The 21,356-nt window shown below is 47.2% G+C and overlaps 2 protein-coding genes and 1 long non-coding RNA gene across 5 annotated transcripts in view; 2 read left to right on the top strand and 1 right to left on the bottom strand.

Moving 5' to 3' along the window:
• Ptpru (protein tyrosine phosphatase receptor type U) overlaps window positions 1-21,356 on the top strand; it is a 110,454-nt gene continuing 89,098 nt past the window's right edge. The window contains exon 1 of one of the 2 annotated variants that reach the window (XM_076934076.1): window positions 1-139. The gene's annotated coding sequence lies outside the window, so the exon portion shown is untranslated. The remainder of the gene's footprint in view (window positions 140-21,356) is intronic. The other variant, XM_076934077.1, reaches the window with a different exon arrangement.
• Window positions 106-20,161, top strand: LOC143442333 (uncharacterized). The gene is made up of 5 exons (XR_013110409.1): window positions 106-206; window positions 8,942-8,993; window positions 10,812-10,926; window positions 14,847-14,997; window positions 17,798-20,161. It is a non-coding gene; the product is annotated as an uncharacterized LOC143442333 (long non-coding RNA).
• Window positions 5,511-21,356, bottom strand: part of Mecr (mitochondrial trans-2-enoyl-CoA reductase) — a 26,579-nt gene continuing 10,733 nt past the window's right edge. The window contains exons 2-11 of one of the 2 annotated variants that reach the window (XM_076934106.1): window positions 19,850-19,958; window positions 19,092-19,182; window positions 18,181-18,312; window positions 15,514-15,657; window positions 12,715-12,817; window positions 11,686-11,788; window positions 10,562-10,635; window positions 8,384-8,444; window positions 8,166-8,238; window positions 5,511-5,831 (exon numbers count right to left, since the gene is read on the bottom strand). In XM_076934106.1, coding sequence (XP_076790221.1) covers window positions 5,674-5,831; window positions 8,166-8,238; window positions 8,384-8,444; window positions 10,562-10,635; window positions 11,686-11,788; window positions 12,715-12,817; window positions 15,514-15,657; window positions 18,181-18,312; window positions 19,092-19,182; window positions 19,850-19,958 — 1,048 coding nt within the window. In that variant the 3' untranslated portion in view covers window positions 5,511-5,673. Of the gene's footprint in view, window positions 5,832-8,165; window positions 8,239-8,383; window positions 8,445-10,561; window positions 10,636-11,685; window positions 11,789-12,714; window positions 12,818-15,513; window positions 15,658-18,180; window positions 18,313-19,091; window positions 19,190-19,849; window positions 19,959-21,356 lie in introns of both variants that reach the window. The other variant, XM_034501581.2, reaches the window with a different exon arrangement.

Consider the following 21,356-nt stretch of genomic DNA (forward strand, 5'->3'; position numbering starts at 1 on the left):
CCTGGCCAGGGTCGGGGGAGGGGCTATCCTGGAGGCGCGCCGGCGCGGGGCGGGACCTGGCCGAGTGAGCGACAGCTGCGGCACGTCTTCTCGAGAGCTCGCGGTGGCATCGGCACTTCCCCCGGAAGTGCCCTCGCGGGTACGCGCTGAGCGGGTGTTCCCGTCTTTGTCCTTTGCTCTAGGAGTCTGTTATGGAGCGATTTGCGGTAAACGTCCCTGTGGGAAGTTAGTGGCCCTTGACCTTGGTCTTCTTTTCTTTTCTCTCGGGTCTTGGAGCCTCTTTTATCTGCCTTGTACTTTCAGGGTTGTCTCGACAATGTCGATACTAGGTATGTAAAAGTGTTCAAATAAATGGTTCCGTATATTTTGCGGTGTTGTGGACCGAACCCAGGGCCACACGGATGTTAACAACTGCTCTACCTCTGAGTTACATCTCCGATTTAATTTTTTGTTTTGTTTTATTTTTGATACAAGGTCTCCTTAAAGCTCTGACCATCCTAAAAAATAGCTCTGTAGACTAGGCTGGCCTTGAACTCTGCCTGCCACTGCCTACAGAGTGCTGGAATTAAAAGCATGTGCCACTATGTCCACTCAGTTTAGTTCCTTGCAGTTAGATTAAGCACGACAGAAAAAATTTATTTTGTTTTGAGACAGGGTTTTTCTGTATAGCCCTGGCTGTCCTGGAACTCCCTCTGTGGACCAGGCTGGCTTCAAACCTGCCTGCTTCCCAAACGCTGGGATTAAAGTTGTACCCATCTCTGCCAGCTCAGAAAAAAACTTCTAACTTTCGCGATTATAATCTATAGATGTTCAGTGTATTGCCAGAATAGTCAAATGTAATGGACTGTTCTGGGGCATGTGGGAGCTCAGTAATGATTGGTTCCTTTTCAGCTTTACCCAAGAGTCACTGAAAGGTTTAGTTTCTTTACTGCATTTCCAATTTAACTGCAGTGTAAGGTTTTCTCTTCTGCATCTTCTGCTTTCCTTTCTAGAGGCAGTTTCTTAAGTATTCCTTTAGAAGTTAACATGGCGTTTCTTTTTAAAGAACTTTTTATGTCCAATGGCCTTGAACTAACCTGTAAAAGCCTTCTAAGAACTGTGATTGCAGGTGTGCATCACACCTGATTTTTGTTTCACTATGTTTTAGAAATCATTTCAGAAGCATATGAAAGGCACTCAGGACCGTTTTGTCTCACTTTTTAATACACAGTAACTTACATAGTCACTATTCTAGTGAAGGATTGAGACAGGGTCCAACCTTTGGTTTTTAGAATTGCCACAATCAGTGGCCATGAATATTCAAGTGACAATATATATTCAAGTAGGATCTACCCTGGAAATGGGAATATCATTAAGGACATATCTCTGGCAGAACACTTGTCTAGCAGCACCTAGACACACAGAATTTGGAAGTAGCAATCTTAGGTTAAAGGGTATGGATGGGCATTTTACTTAGGGAGTCTGAGAGCCCCTTAGCTTACTGAATAGCCTTGAATTTACAGCAGCTCTCTTGCCTCAGCTTCCCAAGTGCTGAGGGTTGCCGGCATTCATCACAATGCCTGCTTCAACATGTGTAACTTGGTAGCTGTTGGGTCTCAAATATTCAACATGTTGTCAAATATTTTTGATCTAGCCAGGTCATGGTGGCCCATGCCTTTAATCCTAGCACTCAGGAGGCAGAGGCGGGCAGATTGCTGAGTTCTAGGCCAGCCTAGAGCAAGTTCTAGTGCAGCTAAGGCTACACAGAGAAACCCTGTCTTGAAGTTTGTCAACCCAGTGAAGAGGTATCCTCCTGTCCATCTGGTTTGCAATGATCTTATTTTGAGAGAGCCAGCCTCTCTTCATGTCTTTCATGCCCTCTTCTAGCCTCAGGGCACCTGTACACACATAGCATGCACACTTTGACAAGTTTTCCTTTGTGTTTTATTCTTTGTCCATTTTACTTGATTTATAGCTCACTATAGACTAGGAAAATCAGCTTGCCAAATGAATTGCAGGCATTTCACCAGCGTGTTGACTTTTGGCATTGCCATGTTTCTTGTTGTGTGCATGTGTGTGAATGCACTGGCAGAGGTCAGGAGACAACTTTAAGGAAGTGCTTTCCGGCCGGGCAGTGGTGACGCACACCTTTAATCCCAGCACTTGGGAGGCAGAGGCAGGCGGATTTCTGAGTTAGAGGCCAGCCTGGTCTACAGAGTGAGTTCCAGGACAGCCAAGGGCTACACAGGAAAAACCCTGTCTCAAAAAACAAAACAAAACAAAACAAACAAACAAACAAAAAGGAAGTGCTTCTGTCTTTCACAGTGTGATTCAGGGATTTAACTCAGGTCCTCAGACTTTTATGACACACTGGTGTTTGGCCATAAATAAACAGGATTACCAGCACCCCCAATTTTATATTATAGTTCAAAGATTTTCTCATTTTGAGGTCTTATGTTTCTTTTGATGAACCATTTGCAGTGGTTCCAAGAGGTGCTGTACCCTGTGCATGGTATGTGGCATGGGGTCTGGCAGGAAGCATTGTGGTTATTGCTAATCCCTTCAAGACAAGGATAGTGATGACTGGAACACACATTTTTCTCCTGGGCCTGTCTTCCCATGAGGACACAGGTACTCATCAATATTGTGGCAGAGGCCATGGAGTTGTGGGGTGGATGCTCCCAGGAGAGGACATGGAGGCAGAGCCAAAGTAGGCAGCAGGTGTGCTCCAGCTTTGTTTTTAGAAGGTCATGGCTATTTGTCTTTTATCTTGGGAACCTAGGGCTCCATTTACAAAGGGTGTGTTTTACTCAGTGGGCCTGAAGGGCGACCCTCAAGTTCCACAGCTATGTCCTGCTTTATATAGCATGAATGAGGCACTGGAAGTCAGTTCTCTTTTTATCTGTTTTCCCTCTAGCTTCTGAAGTGTCGGTACCCATTAACTGGTCTTTAGAATTTAGCTGTGTGGGACTGTGCTGGGGAATTTACTTCTCTGAAATTCAGAAGCCTGGGAATTTTTCCTTGATTCATCTTTAGCTTCTTCCCTTGCAATTGTCCCTGAGTGCTGCCAGAGGAGCTTTCCAAAGCCTGTGCCTCTGCTCAGTTGTCTGATTTGTTGTCCCCTCAAATCTCTTGACTGAGAATCCTGACCTGCTACACCACCCTTTGCTGCAGCTTGGCTCAGTTCCAGGTAAATCACTGAGTGTCATCACTTATAATCAGGCTCATAAGTTAAACACACAAGAGAAGAGGCTGAGATTCTGAGTTAGGCATTTGGGGTCTCTGTGTCTGTGTGCAGATCCTAGGATCCTCTGACCTTGTGTCATTCTTGCCAAGGTCAAACACAGCTGTGTACACTCCAAGAATCATGTTTGAGAACCAGTGGGAACAGGTAAAGGGGGAGAAAAAGACTGCATAGCAGCTACATTTGAACAAGGTTTTAAGATACTGGCACCCAACACCTGTCATATCACGCTGGTCAACCTTGTTGCAAGGGAGACTAGCAAGGACATTGGTTATAGCCCACTATGTGCACACCTAAAGGCTCCAAGTTTTAACAGAATGGATGTTTGGGGGAAACAAGGCTCCGCCTAAGTACCAGAGCTCTAACTTTGCTTATCTAGTCTGTGTCCTGCCATATGTCTTCCCTTCCTGAATAGATAAAGACCAAGGCTCATACCCAGGACACAGTGCAGTTCCTCTCACTGTTCTTCCTGGAGTGGTTTCCTCCTCCTTTGCATCTGCCATCTTGTTATTGGAACAGGGCCTCCCTTACTATGGTTGCTTGCTGAAACCCCCAACTTTGTGACTCCCCCAAATCCTGCCTTTTATTCCTGTTGCCCTGGGCTGCCTCCCTGTCCTCTTAGGCTTGCTCACTTGTCCACGTGTACGTTTGGTACAAAACACTGGCAGCCTAGAGGACAGACCAGGGCACAGGACCAGGGTGAAGCTGAACCTGAGCCCAGGTGCACGAGGTAGCACATTTTTCCCAGCAGGCACCTGCCAACCTGCCCCAGCCTAGGGCTGAAGCAGTCCTTTCCTCTAGAGAGCACAAATGCTCCCAGAGGCAGGCCAGTTAAGCTGGATCATGTGTACACACTGGTGTGCAATCATACTCTTCCCTGCCCCCACCCCCCCAATCCCCGGACCCCCAGCCTGTGATTATTACTCTTGTCTTGAAATTTCTTGTTCTCATGCAGGTTCTAACCTACAGAATCTCTTCGATCTGACCCATGCAATCTGTTCCCACCTTTGCGCAAGCTCTAGGCAATAGCTTCACTCTTCTGGTAGCAGTTTCTCAAGGCCTCTGACATCCAAATTCACACTAGCTGCTGGCTTTGCTTGGACAACATTTCCCTACTTGGACTTCAGGATTCCGAAAGCAACACTGCCTCAAAGAACGCTGCGTCTAGGAATCCTCCCTTGATGAGCCTCTATCCCTCACAGCTTGGCCCTTACCACTGAATGGTCTCTTTGCAGGCTAAACCACTGGAGGGTTAGCATACCCTTCATTGCTAGCTTTGGATGCTCTATAACTGCTCCCTGAACAAGGATCTCAGTTGAAGGTACAGAGGGTCAGCTGACAAAGACAATCTCAGGTTGTGCTTTGGGCAAAGTGACCATGAAGCAAACATTTGAAAGTTGAACTTCTTGCTCAGATGAAACCAACTTATTTTTCAATCAACCAGTCAACTGGTACCTCAAACAAGCCTTGCCCAGACCTCGGGTGTTGGCAGCTCTGCATGCCTTCTGCTTAGCACCAGTCATGGTGGCTCCAGTTAGGGTTTAATACAGGTGTTCTCAATAGCAGCACTAGGAACATTTGGGCAGGATGATTCTTTGTAGGCGTTGGTCCTGTGCAATGTATTTGTCCTTTTAACAGTTACTGGAATGGAACCCAAGGCCTGATGCCTGCTATATGAGCACTCTTATCTCTAAGCTATACCCTGGTAGCCTTTGTAAGAAAATTGTGTGAGACACAGGCTTGGTGTATAGCCCAAGCTGGCTGCCAGTGTGTGGCAATCCACCTGACTTAAGCCTCCCGATTGCTGGAATTGCATGTGTGTGTTATAACTGGCTGTAAAATATTTAACAGTATTGATCTCTGCCCAGTTGAGACAAATAACTCCTTCCCCAAGCTGTGCTAGCAAAAAATGGCCCCCCTGGGGTTATAAATGCCCCTGGCTGAGAACCGCAGGTATGATGTTTAATTTCTTAGTTACAACAGAAGGTGGCCTAGACACCTGCTGTCCTGTGTCTCTTAAGCTTTAGTGATCTCAGCCTGCCACTCACCTTCTAGGCAGCAGATCCCTTTGCCTTGGACAGAGCCACATACTCCAAGAGAAGTTAACAACCTTTCCCTTTCTGCCAGACTCTAGGGCTCATGCTGCTGAGGGCAGAGAGTGACTTCTGCACTTGGCAGCAATCTCATAGACTCTGCTTTCAGGGTGGTCAGGCAGCGACTGGACAACAGGTGGAGAGGCGGGGCAGGCGCATATCATTCCTCCACAGGTGTGACTATACTCATCCTCTACTCCAGAAGTTCAGGGTTTATTAGGGACCCTGGGGTTGGCCTTCCACCCTCCTGGTAGGAAGAGGCAGTAAGGCTGGGAAGGATGGGAAGGCTGGGGTCCTCTTGGAGAGACAGTCTTGCTGGCCTGCCTCTCCTGCTCTCCTCCTGGTCCTCTGGAGTACTCACATGGTAAGAATCTGCTTTGAAGACACAAAAGGCTTCATGGAGGCTTCCAAAGCCTGCTGATAGTCCTGCAGTGGAACCTCAGAGCAGGCAGGGGCTGTAAGCTGGCCTTGGCGGATGAGGTTGCAGAGAATGAGAATCAGCTCCTTGAACTCCTCTGCAGGAGGTGCAAGTCAGACAAGGAACAACAGGTGAGGTCTAGTGAAATGGCTGAGTGCCAACACGAGACACAATTATGAAGAATAATCCTAGGAACTGGAGGTGGGCAGTGACTACTACCCTTCTCAGTGAAGGTTATAGTGGCTCATCCACAGGACAGGACTGGTGAAGAGCCTAAATGGTGGCTAGGACAGCATTACTGAACTGAGGAAGCCAGAGGCCAGGAAGGCAGACTACTTGGCACATAGCTTGAGGGCACCAGCAGATGAGGAAACGCTCTCTGACAGAGCCTGGACTTCCACCAGACTCCTCAACTGAGGCAGCCGCTCTTCCTTCCTGGGTCTGCCTCTTGCTGAGGGCCACATATAGTACAGGAATTGAAGTGAAGGCCTAGGCTGTGAAGTATTTTTCTTTCTTTCTTTTTTTTTTCTTTTTTTTTTTTTTTTTTTTTTTTTTTTTTGGTTTTTCGAGACAGGGTTTCTCTGTATAGCCCTGGCTGTCCTGGAACTCACTGTGTAGACCAGGCTGGCCTCGAACTCAGAAATCCGCCTGCCTCTGCCTCCCAAGTGCTGGGATTAAAGGCGTGCGCCACCACGCCCGGCCGTATTTTTCTTTTTTTAAAGATTTATTTATTTTCTATAGCTGTCTTCAGACACACCAGAAGAGGGCATCATCAGATCCCACTATACAGATGGTTGCTGGTAATTGAACTCCAGACCTCTGGAAGAGCAGTCAGTGCTCTTAACTGCTGAGCCATCTCTCCAGCCTGGAGAAGTTTTTTTTTAATGCAAATAAACTCAACCTTCAAATTTAATCCTACTTCCGGATTAGAACACTGTGCTGGCAGGCATAGTGGTGCACGCCTTTACTCCTAGCTCTTGGGAGGCAGATGCAGGTGGATCTCTGAGTTCTAAGTTAGCCTGGTCTACACAGTGAATTCTAGGACAGCCAGAGCTACATAGTGAGACCCTGTCTTGAAACACATACACACACCATAAAACAAAACAAAGCAAACAAACAAACAAACAAACAACTACCATGCTGGCTCCCTAGTTATCTTCAAACTCAAACCTGTTAGGCCTTTTGTAATCCAGTCAGAACCTGCTCTCTCAGTCTAAGACCAGACTTCATCCTCCAGGTGTCAGAACCTGCCTTTCTTGTGTGGTAGTGGGTTTTGCTCTCTTTAAATGTTTACTTTGGGTGTAGTATATGCACTTCTAAGTGTATATGTGTGTAGGTGAGACTACATATTGATTGAGGTGTCTTCCCTCAGTCACATTTCTTATTTATAGACAAGATCTTTCGATGTATGGCTGAGTGGCCAGGAACTCATGGAGCTCTGCCTGCCTCTGCTTCTCAAGTGCTGGGATTAAAAGTGTACACCAACATTCTCAGGACTCCCCCCCCACCCCCCTCTTTTTTGAGACAGTCTCTCAGTAAACCTGATGTTTTTTTGATTTGGCTATAGGCTGGGTTACTTTACCTTTTCCTCTCTCCTCTCTCCTTGTAGTCCTGGGTTACAGGCTTTTTATGTGGATACTGGGGGTCTGAACTCAGGTTCTAAGCTTGCTTGGCAAGCATTTAATCAAATCACCCCTAGCCCTTCCCCTCAGTCTCCTGATCAGAACAGAGGTGCATGCCACCACTTCCCTTCAGCCAAGTCCATGTCAGTCTTCAGTCTCAGCCTTGGCTCCTCATCTGGGGAGCTGGGCCGTAGCAGTCAGAGGCCTAAGCTTACTCTAGCAGCTCCATCCCAGAGATGGGATAGTGTTGAGTAATTGACTTAGTGGCTCTGAACCTCAGTTTTCTCGTCTGTCAAATGGCTCAGAAGTGTTAGAACCAAAAATGTTTAAACCAAGGCAGAGATTCAGTGACTAACCACAGTTCCCAGCTAGGCCAGGCCCACCTCAATCTATCTGCTGATGCTGAAAGCACCATGTGAACTGAGTGGTTTGGGTTTTTATTTTATTTTCTGGTTTTTTTTTTTTCTTCTTTTTTTGAAACAGCATCTATTTACATAACTAAGGATGGCCCTGAACTCATAACCCTCCCACCTAAGCCTCTTGAGGGCTGGGATTACAAATATATACCACTGTACCCAGTCAGCTCCTCAGAACAAGGACTGGTCCATCTCACTAGACTCTGTGCCAAGGACCAGCTGGCTCCATCTAGAAGTGATCTGTTGATGTGACTATGGTAAACTATGGTAAGGTCCTTAATCCTGTTGAGGTTGAGGACCTATTCACTTTGAGGTTTTAGAGCAGCTGGTCACTCTGCAGCCATACTAGGCTCTACACTATGCCTCTTGGTATTAAGGTCATCAGCCACTTACCTGGACTGTGGTTCTTCTTCCACTGGGACAACCAAAAGCCCCGAAGTTTGAGGTCCTTAAAAATGAGCAGACTCTGTAGGCACAGAAAGATGCACTGAGGCTCTGAGTACTAGAACTTAAAGCATTGCTTCAGGTATAGATCCCTCAAATTTAGACAACTGCAGTCAGTACATAAAAAGAGGAAGCTAAGCCCTGGTCTGCAGGTATCCCCAGCTTACCATAGAGGCTGTTACAGGCTGCTTGGCCATTCCCCCATAGGTCACCATGGTTCCTCCAGGCCTGTAGAGTCCAGAGAATGAAGAGTTGGTGCAGGTAAAGACAGAACCTACCATGGCCTAAGGAACTTGCTAAGGCACTTATAGGAACCAATACTGGCTCTCTAAATCACTGGGGAGGCATAAAAAATATATATTTTCTCAGTTTTAACCTCTGACTTAAAGAATTAGAGGCAGGGACTGAATATCACATATACTGGGCATGGTGGCATATACTTTTAATCCCAACCTTGAGAGGCAGATTGATTTGATTGGAGGCAAGCCTTCCACACAGCAAGTTCCAGGCCTGCCAGGGTTCAGTGAGACTGTCTTAATGCAAGCAAGCAAGCAAGCAAGCAAGCAAGCAAGCAAGCAAGCAAGCAAGCAAATATAGGCATGGAGTACAAGCCAACAGTCTCAGCAGTTGGGGGTGAGGAGGATTAAGTTCAAGGCCAGCTTGAACTTAATATAGAGATACCCTGACTGGAAACCAAATAACAGACACACATTCTCATGCTTTAGATAATCAAGATGATGATCCAAGGCTGGGAAACCACTTCTTCACCACACCCAGGTAGGCTGTGGCTCTGTGCTGCTGCTGTTGAATTTTCTGGACAGAACTCAAGGCCAGGTTCCTTAGGCCATAGTAAGAGCACTAAGATTACAGGGGTGCCTCACAAGCATGGCTTAATTTGGCCTTAAATTCCCCTCAGATGGTTCTCACTCAAGAAATAAGTCCCTAATGGAAGCCAGCCCTCTCTCCTTATAGCAGACACAGCTCTAAGCATGCTACCTGTACTGTCTCCATGAATTATCAGAGTAACATCAGGGGAGACTGATGTCTGTTCTGTAGGACAGAGCTGAAGCCCGTCATGTCTACATCAGCTCACTGTCCCTTACACTATGCAGCAGAGGTAAAATCATATCTCTTACACTCACTTCAGAGCTGAGGAGACTAAGGCTTGGTCTTCATGCTTTGCCTAACTCTTCACAGGTCTACAGCTAGAAGGTAGCAGAGCTAGGGTTTGAACCCAGTCCTTCTAATGTCAGTGCCCACACTGTGACCACTTCTTCCTTTGACAACTGCATGGAGAATGCAGTCAGCCTCACAGGCTGCTCGCTGCCTGACTGGGGTGTTCTGTATTATGAAAACTCGGGGTCAACCCTTGCTGTCTTGTCAACTGCACCTTGAATGAAGTGATTGTGCTTTCTGGGCTTCATTTTTTAAAGTATCAAATGAAGATGAGGAATGGGGACATAGCTCAGTGATGGGACATGTGCTTTGGCATGCCTGAGGCCCTGGGCTCAATCCTCAGAACCAAAAGGAAAGCAAAACAGGAATCCGGAATAGCGGAATAGCAAGCCCTGTCTACGGCTGTAGATGGCATGGCAGCCACTGCAGAGGCTGGCTCTCCACATAGCCGTGTAGCTGGCCCAGTCTATGTGCTAGCTCAGCAGCTTAGCCACCTCTCTAACCATAAGCTCGGAGCTTGTGGTGCTGGCTGAGACACTGTGGGGGCCACGTTCTAGCTGGGAAGTATTTCTTAGGTGTCCTCTGGTCAGAGAACAGCACACCGTGAGTGGAGCTTCTCTGCAGTGGGTGGGGGTTGACAGAATGCCCATCTCTCCTGGGCCCTCAGCACTTTTTTTTTAAAGTTATTTATTTATTTATTTATTTATTTATTTATTTATTTATTTATTTATTTAATGTGCATGAGTACACTGTCGCTGTCTTCAGACACGTGAGCCACCATGTGGTTGCTGGGAATTGAACTCAGAACCTCTGGAAGAGCAGTCAGTGCTCTTAACCACTGAGCCATCTCTCCAGACCCACCTTAGGACTTTTATATGTTTTGAAATATCTTGTAACAGGTGTAGTATTTCTTCCATATCAATTCTAGTTTTAAAAGACAGTAAAACAATTTCAAAGCCACTTAGTTCAGACTGAGTGACTTTTTAGGAAGCCAGAAGGTGATGACTCCTGGGTTCCTGGGAGGAGAAAAGGCTGGCTCGGCTTCTCATCACATAAAAGAGGCTGGACAGCTCAGGCCAGAGAGCGGTAGCATCCTGCTACCCTGGCCTACACTCAAACCTGTCACTAGACAGCCCTCCTAATGGAGACCTGCAGGCTGAGGGACTTACGCTAGGTGCCGGAGCAGCTCTGTGGAACTCTTCCCACCAACACAGTTGAGAGCCAGTCGGGGCAGCGGCAGGTCCTGAAAGTAAGGAAGCTACAGTGAGGGTGCATGTGCGGTTTGAAGCTGCTATGAGCAGCACTGTGAGGCCCGAGGGCTGAGTTAGAAGAGAAGGAGGTGGCATGTACATGACTTTGGGCTTGTTTGTTGTCTGACTGGGAAGGGCTTCAGCAGTTTTATCCTCTTGTCCATCCCAGGGCTTTGGGAAGCACAGACAAGGAGCATCTCCGCTCCGTGTCAAGGAGCAGTTTACACCCGACAGGCTGACCTCTACTTCAGCAATGCTATCCAGGCAAACGTTCTCAACAATGGGTATGTGGTTCTTCCATATGCTTTAGTGCAAAAGGCCTCAGACTGGGTCTGCTGGGGTGGATGCTCTGAAGAGGTTCAGGCTTTGAGTTCAGAGTGATGGGGACCAGCCTCAACACTTTGTGATAATGTGGTTGAGGCTGGTGTCTCCTCATCTATCCAGCATCTATGTCAGATACTCTGTAGAGCTTTTCTACAAAGGGATGTCAAGTAAATGTGAGGCAGAGGCTTAGGAGTTTCTCTCCTTCCTTCTCTCTCCATGCCTTAGTTTCCTCAGACCCTTTTCCAGCTCTGACTCACACCTGCCATGTGGGTTGATGGAGCACACCACAGATGTTTAAGGCCTTGGCTTTCCTAAAGTCTGTCTGCTTCTGCCTCCTTCCATGTCTGAGCATGCTGTCCTCAGGCTAAGGTTGGATGGGCTTTATCCTTTCCAGAACAAAAGATGGTTTGCAGAGCAGAGCAGGGAACCCAGATTTTGTAATTACAGGGAAATGGCATGGGATGGAGGAGGAAGTCTTCTTAGCTGGGTGCCTTGGCTTTTATTTTTAAAAATCTGAAGACTTTGTTTTGTGCATGTGAATATGAATGTTTTGCCTATATGTTTATTTCTGTACCACGTGTGTGCCTGGTACCTGTGGAGATCAGAAGAGAGTGTCAGATCCCTTGGAACAGGAGTTAAGGATGGTTGTGCGTCACCATATGGGTGCTGAGACTGCAAGAACAACAGCTTACACACCTCTCCAGACCCAAGCTAGGTACCTTGAAGATGGCTTTTGTCTCGGGCATCCTTAGCTCCTCCTCTGTGAGGACATAATCAGCTCCTAGATCCTTCAGTCTGTCAGTTAGCTTCTTGATGTCAGGTCTGGAAACCAAACACAATCAGGGCTTTGGTCACACTGGCTAACTTCCCTCCTTCAAGCTCCCATAAGCCCTTTGCCACAGCCCTGAGGACACATTTCTGTTTTGAGAACAGGGATAGAGAGAGGTTAAGCCAGACCTCAAGCAGGAGGTGTCCACATCATTTAATCATGCTCTACCAGATCTTGCCTCGTTTCCTCTCTGGACAAAGCCAGGCTGGGAGATAGTCTGACAGCCTATGAGTGCACACACCGTAGAGCCATCCGTGCCCAGGGAAGAGCCATCCTATTTCCTTGTTCTATTCAGACACCACTTTCTTTCCTCTTGCTCTCCAGGGTACACACTCTAGTGTAGAGTGGCCCTGACTCTTTGGCCCAGGCACACAGAATCACTTTTTCATCACCACTGCAGAGGCAGAGGTGGAAGTATCAACCCTCATAAGAACAGACTCAAGTGACTTGGCCACACTGGAGCACACTGAGGTTTAAAGGGACTGGAGGGGACAATGGGAAGAAGGTAAGTCTGTTACTGACTTGCCTTGTCTTCCTGAGCAAGCTGCTTCCTCTCTTGGAAACTTGAGCTTCCTCATCTGTAAAAGAGAGACCACAAGCCTGCCCCACCTCCTTCACAGCTGTGCTTAGTGTACACATGCCAGTGGACAGGGCTGGAGAATTCATACAACAGTACAAACCAAGGCTTTCCCAAGTGGAACTGTGGTTACCCTAAGTCAAGTCTCCAACACTCCTGACTGTTCAGTAAGGACTGCCTCTGCCTCTTTTGTCATCTCTCTGTGTCAGACTTTCACGAGGGACTTCTTTTGCCCTGCTGAATGCTTCTAAGTCAGCAGCCAGCCACTTGTGCTTACACATGTGCGCCATCTGGTGGAGATGTGGGTGTGCACAGGGACATGAGGATTAGGCCTCCCAGTACCTGTCTCGGACCACATTGATGGTCTTTAGGCGAAGGGCTGAGGCGATCTGAATGACTGCTTGCCCCACTCCACTGTTGGACGCATTCTGGATGACAGAGTCCCCTGTGGAAGAGATCATGTTAAGTCCTGTAAACTTGGGTTGAGGGCTTCCAGCCTGGGATCCTAGGGTAGATGCAGGACCTAGCAGTAGCACTTTCGTATACTGTGAACTATCACTCAGTTATCAACATACTTTTCACATTCTACCACATCTATACCACAGGATTTGGCCACTCTGTCTATGTTTCAGACACTGCTTTGACCATCTTCCCAATTTTTATGTCCTCTGTTCCATCCATCCATCCACCCATCCACCTATGTATGTATGTATGTATGTATCTATGTATGTATGTATGTATGTATGTATGTATGTATGTATGTATGTATGTATCTATCTGTCTGTCTGTCTATTTATGAGCGCATTCTCTCTTTCTACCATGTAGGTTCAGGGATTGAACTCAAGCTGTCAGTCTCAGAGGCAAGCACCTTTGCATGCTGAGTCATCTCACTGACCCATGCTGAGGCTGAGTCTCTGGTTTGAAATGGTTTTCTGGTTCTTTTCCTTTTTAAGTTCAGCTCAACTGTGGCTTCCTTCATGAAGCCCTTCAAGGTTCCTTCTTGTTTGTTCTCAGAGGACTCTGGTATCTCGTCAGTGCTCAGGCTGTAACCATGTTCTACACTAAGCTGTACATAGCGCCATGTTTATCGATACCCTTCAGTCCAGAGGGAGGGCCATCCCTGTCTCCCTTGTGTATTATTTGTAATGGATGAGAGCCATATGAGAGAAATGGGAAGCTCCAGGGCCCTACAGAATGTTTGCTTTTGCTTTGTGGTGCTAGGGATGGAACTAGGGACTTGAGCATGCCAGGCAAGTACTCTACCACTGTACTATACAGTGGGAGAGGCAGTGTGGGTACAGTGGAGCCGGGTGTACATACTGCATTACCAATGACTAACTAAACCAGATAGGCCACATATGTCCTCTTAAAACTTCAGTTTTAAAAAACAGGAGGCCCGAGAGCACCTATCAGAGCATCTCTGATTGAAGCCAAATGAGCAGGAAGATGCTCTGTTGACTGGGAAACAGTGTCTGTTTTGAAAGGCAGCAGGAGTCAGTGCAGAATGGGCTATAGCTAGTGACAGACTCCTAGGTCAAGAATGCTCATTTGCCTTGGCTCCAACCTATCACTTACTAGTGCATTTTTAACTAACTGTGTAGGTGGACAGCAGCATTGATCTGTTTCAGTTAGAGTTGAGGAGTACAGGAATGCAGGATAGTAACAAAGACAGTGAAGATGGGTATTGGGCTGCCAAAGTTGGTTTCCATTATCTGTGTTCATCTATGCATATGTTCTAGTGAACAGTGTGACATTTGTTCTTGCTTTGGATCAGGTCATGAATTTGTCTGGCCTCCTGGAGAGGAGGGCTGCTGATACTCACAGTGGGTAGCATCAGAAGGTCTGGCTCTATTAAGCACAGTGTTGCCCTAATCAGGAGTGACCTCAGGACCAGGACATGAGATGAGGCACCCAGTGCTGGTTGTGCCAGGACTCCAGCAGAGTTCTCTCATCATACCTGGCTTTCTCTACCAAAGGCACCTAGGACTCCCATCATGGCAGAGGGTCTTGGTCAGTGGCTGTCTAATTTTATCATAGTCCAGCAGCTCTTGCCTCAGTTTCCTCAGTGGCATGAGAGAAGATCAGTAGGTGATTTCCCCAGTCCTGTGTGGCTCAGACACGAGTGTATAGAGAGATCCTCACACAGTGGGAAGGCTGGGCTGGGCCAGAGGTGAGTGGTAGACTGACTGCTCAGCATGTCCCAGGCCCCGATTCTATTCCCAGAACAGTAAGCAAGACAAAGCCCCCAGAAGCAACAAAAATAAACTGGCCAGGCTTCAGTCTTCTGGGATTAATTCTGCAGTGTGCCATATGAAGAACATGAGGGGATCCCTAGCAAGATTGAGGCCAGGCTGCTGACAGCAGTAAGTGGCCTTCATGGGCTCTGCCTCTGCCCTGTCTCGCTGTCCCATTCCCTTGCTCCTACTTCTCAAACGAAATGCTTGTCCCAGCGCCCACTTATCCTCTTCTTTCAGAGAACTCAGTGACACTCTGGCTGCTTACTTGCTGAGTGGTTTCATGTAACAGCTCACCTCTCTGGGTCTGTGTTCCCTCGACGATGAAAGGAAGACTACACATACTGTAGTGAGTCTCTGGCACCCGTGTTCCATATGGGTGAGCAGTAAGGTGAGTGGGGGAGGTGAAGCCTGGGTCAGACCTTGTTGGTCTGAGGCTTAGCTTCTTAATCCCTAACAGGAGCCCTTTCTGCATTGCTCTGAAGATGTGACCCTTACAGGGAGGATGCCTGCAAAGGCACCCATGCAAGTGCAAGTGCTGAGCAGAACTATTCCCACCAAGTTCAGCATTTTATTGAAAACAGTGGCTATGTCTGTCTCCCCTGGCTTTGTGTCCTGAAAGCTTAGCACAGCTCAACACATTCTTGCTGAATGACAGCATTCCAGCCCCAGCTCTGGGAGATGAACCAGCACTTCTTACAGTGTGTTTTGGAGTGTTTTCTAGGAATCCCCTGAACATCTTTTTACTTAAGAGCAGTAAGAACTACTCAGGTTAGAACCTGTCACTGCCCCCAGGGACCCTCTCTCCACCATGTATGCCAGGGAGTTCCCAAGTCCTTTGAGCCAGGATTTTGGTGCACCCCAGTGGGAAGACCCTGCATTGCTCCCCCACCTTGCAGGTTCCTACCTGGCTGCAGCTGTTCAAAGTCCACCAACATCCTGTAGGCTGTGCAGGGGTTGACACCTAGGGTGGCAGCACTCTGGAGAGGGATGTCCTTAGGGATTCCAATCATCGCTTCCTCACTGAACACAGCCTCAGTCCGCCAGGTTCCTGAGTCAGGATGAGGCAGGGTGGTAAGAGAGGAGGCCCTGCACACCCAGGCCCCTCTCCTTGGTACAAAGGCATCAAGGATAGCAGACTTGGGAGTAAGCCTTGGAAGAAAGAGTAAAGCTTATGGTGTTCACATCCTCATCAGTTACATGCATGGTGGTGTAAAATAATAAAGCAACTTTAAATTCGGCTTTGAAAGTCATAGCCCAAAGAGTCCTGACAAAGAGTATAGTGGGAAACACAGGAGAAAAGACTCCACTGGGCTCTCTCTCCCTTTGTGTTTGAGTCTGAGTAAATTTTGCTTCCCAAGATTCAGATCCTCATACGCTGGACTGGGTGGATACTGTCTGCCATCCTACTGGGCCAGGTGTTAGGGAATCGGGGGAAGTAGACTCAAGATTCAAACACTAAAGTTTCCATAGGCAATCCTCACCTGGATGTCATTACTTTGTAGACATGAACAACAAAGCAGAGTAGGGTCTCAAGCTGGTCCCGAAGCTGGAGAGTAAGCTAATGACAGTAAGTGTAGTACAGTGTCCCTTCATGGTCAAAAGTAGAAAAAAGGCTAAATGGTAAACCTGAGAAAGTCAATTTAGACAGCTATCTGCTATCTCAAACAGAACAGCCTTTACTACCCTAAAGTTAAAAACTAAAGGAAACAGGTTGGAAAGATGGCTCCGTGGTTAAGAGCACTGGCTGTTGTTCTTCAAGATGATCTGAGTTCACTTCTCAGCACACAGGATGGCTCACAACTTTATGTAACTCCAGTTTCAGGGGATCAGACATTCTCTTTGGGCCTCCAAGGGCACTGCATGCTTGTGGAATGGACAGAACTGGTAAGATTGAAGCAGGTTCAAAACCCCCAGGAAACCTCATACCTGAGAACAAGTGTTGGAACCAGCTCCTGGCCAGGGTCTACCTGTCCTGAAACATAACCATGACACCCCACTGAGCATAAAACCTAGAATTCTCCATGCTAATGAGATGCTTTTAGCCAATGAGCTTCCCTTCCTGGGCATTCAATCCTGCAAAAGATATTTAATGCCTGGTTCACCCTGACTAAGGTGTATGCACTCACATCGGCCATAACAACAAAGCAGTTTGGACAAGCGAGGACTGGGGTGGGGGTGGGGAAGGCCTTTGTTTTAAAGAGCCTCGGGCTCAGCCACTCCTTTCCTGCCTGGTGAGTAGGGGAAGGGCAGACCCTTGACCACTTAAAGCCACTAATGGTGTCTGGGTACACAGGATATTGAGAACCACAACATCTGTCCCAGAAGGACACAGGCTGGAAGCCCTGTCTTGGATTGCACTCTGCTTCCCTTGGGTAGCATGCTCCAGCATCCCAGTGGTGAGGCAGACGGTCAGCCGGCATTACACAAATGTATATGCTGGCAAAATACTTAAGTATATAATATATAAGTAATATATATATTAAGTAAAACTTCAAATCTTTGAAAAGCAGGGTATGACGGCACATACACTTTTCATCCCATCACTTGGGAGCTAGAGGCAGGTGGATTCAATTTGAGGCTAGCCTGGTCTACCCTGTCTTGGGGGAGAAAAGCCAACAGAAACAAAATGTGGGTTAATTATTTCTTCAGCTTGCCTGAGAAGATAAAGCTGCTCTCATGTCCCAGGCTCATTTTATCCTGGGTAGAAAGCAGTTCTCACACACAGCTTAATAAAGTCAACAGGCAAAGCTGAGAGGCGCCAGTCCTCTGCTTTTGCTGTGTGCAGTTCATGCTATCTTCCTGCTTCTGCTTTATTAGAGCTCTCTCCTCTTTTCCTGTGGTCCTCACTTCATTCTCTGGGGAAGTGTCCCTAACCTTAGGCCACCTCACTCATCTTGGGAACACTACCCTCTTGTGGCTCCCGTGAAGATCCGTCTGCATAATGGATGTGCCTTGAAAACATAAGAACTGAGAAGCAGAACACTAATGACTTCTTTCCATATATACACAAAATGCTGTCCTCAGCTTGGCTCTTCAGGGCCATACCCCATGTGGCCCCACTCCACCTCTGGAACCTTCTTTCTCATTATGTAACCTCTCCCATAGGCAAATGCTTGGCTGAGGACACACACTGGATTTTCCATTTGCCAAACTTAACCTGATGTTTGCTCATTTTACTTCTTCCACAGGAAATGCCTTTTGGCTGTCTCTGCCTAACAGCTTCTTCCACCACAGACCTGTTCTAATGACTGCCACAATCTCACTTGGAGTTTCCTCACAAACATCTCTGTCAGACAAGCCACAATTACTTCTGCTTCCTGTGGCCTTGGGGTACTCCCTTCCTGACACCTTAGTCAGATTTGAGCCTTCTGGAGGACAGGGCCAACCTTACTTGTAATCTGCATCAAACCTTACAGCAAAGACTCAAGGATGTAAGGAATCAGATACTCAAAGCTCGAATCAGCAGGGAGTCAAGGAGATGTACACATAGGTATGTCCCTCCAGAGCACAACAGACAGAATTCAACTCCACATGGAAAAATAAATGGCTGCTCATACCTGAGGACACTTACCCAAACCAGCATTTGCTGGGATCACCCAATCTCCTGGCTTCAATCCAGACACACTGCTGCCCACTGCTATCACTTGTCCAACACCTTCATTCCCGCCAACAGCAGGCAGCTTGGGAAGGAGGCCATAGTTCCCTGGAAGAGAAGTCAGAATGTAAATGTGTGATTTAGATAAAAGTGTCATCCGCAGACTCATGTATTTGAACACTTGATCCCGAGCTGGTGACACTTTCTGAGGAGGTCTAGGGGATGTGGTCTTGCTGAGAAAGTGTGTTGATGAGGGTAGAATTCAATCTTCAAGGCACTTTGAAGACTTTGTGCCATTTCTAGTGCTTGCTCTATGGGTTCAAGACATGAGCCCTCAGCTCCCTGCTTATGCCACTGTGCCTGTGCTGAGCCATTACAGACTCTGTGGTAACATATGTTGAAACAAAACTTTCTTCTATAAGTTGTTTTGCTTATGGTGTTTTATCATGGTAACAGAAAGTAATACAGTCATGCTGCCAGGTTTGGCTAAGACAGGAGGACATAGACTTTGTAGTCAGTCACATTTGAGCTCATCAGGGACCTGCCCTCACAAGCTGTCTACTTAACCAAGCTCTGGCCTTTTGCTTCCTTGACTATGCAGGAGTTTAAACTCTTTGGGCACAGGATTGCTACAAGGACAAGGTCAAGTAAGAAAGGAGTCTAGCATGTCACAGGCTCTTCAGAAGGGTGGGCCTACCACCACTACAATTCTACCAACCCACAGAGCCTCATGCTTAGAGGTTGGCCAGAGAGGAGCTGAAACTGTGCATACCGCTCCTCTAGAGGACAGCCACTGCTAATCTGAGCATTTCATACCCTACCTGAGGAGGAGCAAAAAGGCAGTAGCTGCTGAGCCAATTACCATAAGCTGCAGAGACCAAGGTTACCTTGGATCATATTTATGTCAGATGGATTGATAGGGGCTGCCAGCATCCTCACATGGACGTCAGATCCTTCCACTGCAGTGAGCTCCAGATTCTTCAGTCTAAGCACAGAAAGACATTGTCAGTAGCTAAGACTAAGTGTCTTCTGCTCAAACTGTCTCCCCAAAGTAGGTCAGCAACATGTCTCAATTGTCATGTGTGCCTAGGAATCTGGTTCTGATGGAAGAGAGGTGCTTTGAGGACCAGCACAGAGTGGAGGCTCACACCACCTGCAGCGGATCAGTCTTGGTATCCTCTTCGTGTTGGGGACAGAAGCATTAGTGAGCCTCTGCTGGCCTGGTCTTAGGTTCTCAGAATCATGCAGCACACTCACTATTAATACAGCTGCTACTGATGCATGAAGCAGCATCACCAGGTGAGGGTACCCCAAGTGGTTCTTCCAAACAAGCATACCTGGGAAACTCTGAGTCAGCCCTGTCCTCTATCCATGTGTTGTTTTGTTGGCCCCAACACACATAGGCAAAGGTGATATTTCCCTTACTGTAGAGGTGAGGTGATAGAAAGAGAACCTCTGTATCTGTGAAGTGTCTCTGCTGACTGTGACTCACACTCTAGGGAGATGGCCCTTCTGGGCTGGGGTCTTGGTCTGTTAGAAAGGATGTGTGGGTAGAGACCTTGATGTCAAGCTCTGCTGCAACGTGCCTGGGCACCCTGAGCACATTTCTTCTCTGAGCTAGTCTACTTGTGATGAAGGTTTGAACCTTATCTCTTCTAGCAGTGCTCAGGGGTTTCTGTGAAGCACAAGGACCAGATTTCCCGTCCTCAGCACTCATGTGACAGATAGTTAGGCCAGTCCCTGTAACTCCAGTACTGGAGGTAAAGCAGAGAAAGGCAGATCCATGGTTAGTCAGTTTAGTGAAAATGTAAGCACCAAGAAGCCTTGTCTCAGCCGGGCGGTGGTGGCACACACCTTTAATCCCAGCACTTGGGAGGCAGAGCAGGCAGATTTCTGAGTTTGAGGCCAGCCTGGTCTACAGAGTGAGTTCCAGGACAGCCAGGGCTACACAGAGAAACCCTGTCTGGAAAAACAAAAACAAAACAAAAAAAAGAAGCCTTGTCTCAAAGATGAAGAAACAACTGAGGAAGATGTCCCAGTGTCAATCACTAGCCTCTATACATGCCTGCATGGGCTAGCTCACCCATACACATGAGTAAGCACATACATGGAGACCCCACACATGTAAAAGACCTGCCAGGGGACTTTGAGGGAACTTTTGTTATTAAAAAAACAAAACAAAACAAAACAAAAAACAAAACAAAACAAAAAAAAAACACCAAACTTTTATTTTGTTGGGATGGGTCTAATGGTATACCCTTATTCCTGTACATGGGAGGCTGATGCGAGAGAATGGTGAGTTTGAGGCTAGCCTGGGCTCAGTAGTGAGACTTTGTCTCAAAAAAACTGAAGTGCTTTTTATTCTAAAATTTTTAATGTGTATGAATGTTTTACTTATGTGTGTGTATGTGCACCACACATATGCCTGTGTATGGAGCCAGGAGAAGGTGCTGGTTCCTCTCAAACTAGAGTTACAGTCTTGTGAGCCACCATGTGGATCCTTTGCAAGAGCAGCCAGTGCTCAAGATAAATGTTCTCTGTTGTTTTACTTTTATAGCTATAGGTGTATGTTTATCTGTATCTCAGTACAGGTGTCTGTGAAGGCCAGAGGTGTTAGAGGCCTTGGAGTTACAGGAAGTTATGTGCTGCTTGATATGGGTACTGGAAACCAACCTGGATCCTTTGTGAGAGAAGTCTGCACTTTTAGCCACAGAGCCATCATCTGTAGAGGCCATGGAGGGTTGCTTACTACTTGCTCAGCTTGCTTTTTTATAGCACCCAGGGACCACTTTCCCTGGTAGCACCATCTATAATGGGCTGGGCCCACCCATCAATCACTAATTAAGGAAAGGCCCTAAAGGCTTGCCTGCCTATAGCTTGAGCTTATGAAAGCAACTTCTCAATTGAGGCTATCACCTCTCAGCTGACTATAGCCTGTGTCAGTGACACATAACAAGGCAGAACACCTGCTGACTAGACAGCTCTGATCACTGCAGAGTCCCTGTGACTTCAGTGACTGCAAATTCCTTTCTTTCCTGAAACTTTAGGCTTCAAGTCTACAATGCTTCTCTGCCCAAATGTATCTACAAAGTAATAATTTTACTCACTTTTACTTAGCAGAATCATATATAATTGCCAGCCAGAGGCTCCTA

Source organism: Arvicanthis niloticus, chromosome 5 (genome assembly GCF_011762505.2).
Source record: "Arvicanthis niloticus isolate mArvNil1 chromosome 5, mArvNil1.pat.X, whole genome shotgun sequence".
NCBI classification, from domain to species: domain Eukaryota; kingdom Metazoa; phylum Chordata; class Mammalia; order Rodentia; family Muridae; genus Arvicanthis; species Arvicanthis niloticus.